Source organism: Carassius auratus, chromosome 39 (assembly GCF_003368295.1).
Source record: "Carassius auratus strain Wakin chromosome 39, ASM336829v1, whole genome shotgun sequence".
Lineage (NCBI taxonomy): Eukaryota > Metazoa > Chordata > Actinopteri > Cypriniformes > Cyprinidae > Carassius > Carassius auratus.
In genome coordinates this window covers 8,801,036-8,803,535 of record NC_039281.1, presented here as the reverse complement: position 1 = coordinate 8,803,535, position 2,500 = coordinate 8,801,036, and the positions used below count along the sequence as shown (strand labels likewise).

At 41.4% G+C, this 2,500-nt stretch overlaps 1 protein-coding gene across 3 annotated transcripts in view; it reads right to left on the bottom strand.

Annotated features, from left to right (window-relative positions):
- Positions 1-2,500, bottom strand: part of evc (EvC ciliary complex subunit 1) — a 31,310-nt gene that overhangs the window by 23,726 nt on the left and 5,084 nt on the right. For all 3 annotated transcript variants that reach the window (XR_003277908.1, XM_026225718.1, XM_026225719.1), the window contains exons 9-10: positions 2,231-2,435; positions 2,008-2,147 (exon numbers count right to left, since the gene is read on the bottom strand). Coding sequence is in view for 2 of the 3 variants with exons in the window: in XM_026225718.1 (XP_026081503.1) it covers positions 2,008-2,147; positions 2,231-2,435 (345 nt within the window). In the remaining variant the exon portion in view is untranslated. The remainder of the gene's footprint in view (positions 1-2,007; positions 2,148-2,230; positions 2,436-2,500) is intronic.

Sequence of the window (2,500 nt, the reverse complement as noted above, 5' to 3'; positions counted from 1 at the left end):
CAGAGTATATACAGAATATAAATAGGAATGCAATGACATTATGAACAGAGCAATGAAGGATTATATATATATTATTATGAATAGCAGGAACGTGAGAACAGTGCTAATAAAAACAGTTGGATGAATGTGCAAATATATTGTTGAACAATGTATTATATGCAAAATAATAGTAGTGCAATGATATTTATAGAATTAGATACGGAGCGATTGCTGGACCACACTGAGATGCTCTCAATGGTACAGCGGTAGAATTCAGCAAGGATCCTGGGACTCAGGTAAACTTTCTTAAGTAAGGAATAATTGACTCCGGAACATTGAATTATTGGATAAATAATGCACACCGAGGTGAACAGCATTCTCATGTGTGTATTTTGACTGTCCAGGGGTCTCATTTATAAAACTCTCTGTAGATTTCATCCTAAAATTTTACATAGGCACAAAAGCTAGATTTTGCGTGTGCCCAAAAGTTTTCAGATATATAAAACCATGCACAGGCCAGAACCTGTGAAAAATCTCTTTATAAATCCCAGTCAGGGGAAGATTGTGTACATCTCCACTCGACTCCTCCCAGAATCACCATATATGGAGCTTACCACGCCTTGTTTTAATATTCATAACCTCATCTGCATATCATTTACACGTGACACCATGTTTAACACAGAGACAGAGGGAAATACTATCCCTGCTGTGTTTTAGAATAAATATATGAAAATATCCATTAAAAATGGTTTTAGAGAGTTCTCAGATATTTTAGATGATTTAATTCTTTTACACTGGCCAAATAGAATTTAGATTATTTTAAGTTAAATGTATGTTGCTGATAAGATAAACATATTTGAGCTATTTTAGGGGAAACAGATAAACACATATTTATTGCAGTGTATTGTCTGATTCGGCTCGTCACTGATAAAGTATTGTAAAGAGGAAACATGCAAATCTTACAGTTTTCTCCTAGTTATGTCCTTCAGATATAGTGGAATATTTCATACTGTAGTAGAGATGACTTCACACACATTAACTCCTCCGTGCAGCTGTTTCTACAGTAATCCAGCAGCGTCGTAATATCACAGTAAGTGTTCATCATCTAATATATTTATCATAACATGTGGTCTGTAGTTTAGTTGGAAGATTAATTACTGTGCACCTATAGAACTCCTCGCTTTAATAAAAATAACATGTCACAGGAAAATTGTTTATTGCTAATGAAATTATGCAATTATGTTGTTTGTAAAATGATGTAATTTCAGTGTTAATCTCTTTTAATACAAGTGGAATATTTAATGTAAATGTGTAGATCGACATGAAAACAGAGTTTAAAGTCGTTGTTTACTTCATGAAAAAGTGTTCGTATGCATGGTTTATAATGTCCGTACAGTGCGTATATATTTACACAGTATCTGTGCGTATGCAAGGTTTATAAATGAGACCCAGGTGAGCGAGGTGAGATGGCGTCCGCTGTTGATCTAGTGCGGTGAAAGGCAAACAGGAACGGTGTAGTGTAGCAGGGACACAGGGTTTGCTTCTCAAAGCACTTGGCAATGATTCGGGTGAGAGCACAGGACAGAAGAGGTTAGGGACCGAGGCAGTGGAGCGCTTCTGTACTGGCAGCATGGGGGGGTTCTGGAGCTGGTGGGGACAGGGGTTTGGGTCAGGGACAGACTGATAATAATCTGTGACACCGGGGATCTGAAGACTTGAGGTGTTCTTCAATCCTCTGACAGATACACTTCCTCAGGATGGCTCTGGATCAGTCTCCAGACACACAACGGTTAAAGAAATTGGAAAACTAACCCAGGAAGAATCATCCTTGATTGGCAGATCAAAGCAGCACTAATGAACAAAATCAAGTTTTTCTATAGATTAAAGACTGGTTAGTAAGTTCTTTCCTCTTGAGTTATCTTGATGCCTGTCTAACTGTTCATGCTCAGTAAAGTTCATCTGAACCGAACTGAGAGACAGAGAGAGATTGAGAGAGTGACAGAGAGAGTGAGACGGTCGGTGTCTCACCTTCATCATGAGACGAGCGTCTGTCTGTGTGTCTGACACAGGACTCCACTCAGAGCTCTGAGCCTTCATCATCCTCCTCCTCCTCACACAGGCCTTCTGACAGCGATCCAGAGCGAGCTCCTCCGTCTGACGTCTGATCTCTACACACACACACACACACACACACACAGGGGTGAGGCAGGAGGGTTCAGAGCACATGGTGATGTTGGTCATGTGTCAGTACCGTCAGTGCTCTGCTCCAGAGCTTCATTAACTGCAGTCTCCACGTCACTGAGACTCTGTTTCTCCAGCTGTCCATCAGCTCTCAGCTCCTGCACTGATTGGCTGGTGACTTTCAGCATAAGCTCCGCCTCCCGTTTCAGGAGCGCAGTCTTCTCTCTCAGGCCATCGGACACTTCCTGCCAGCACTCAAACCGGTCCAACAGCATCTGTCACACAGCGGTGTTAGTCTGAGGTCAGCGGTGCGAGCGTGACGACTGCAGCGTGTGATCCT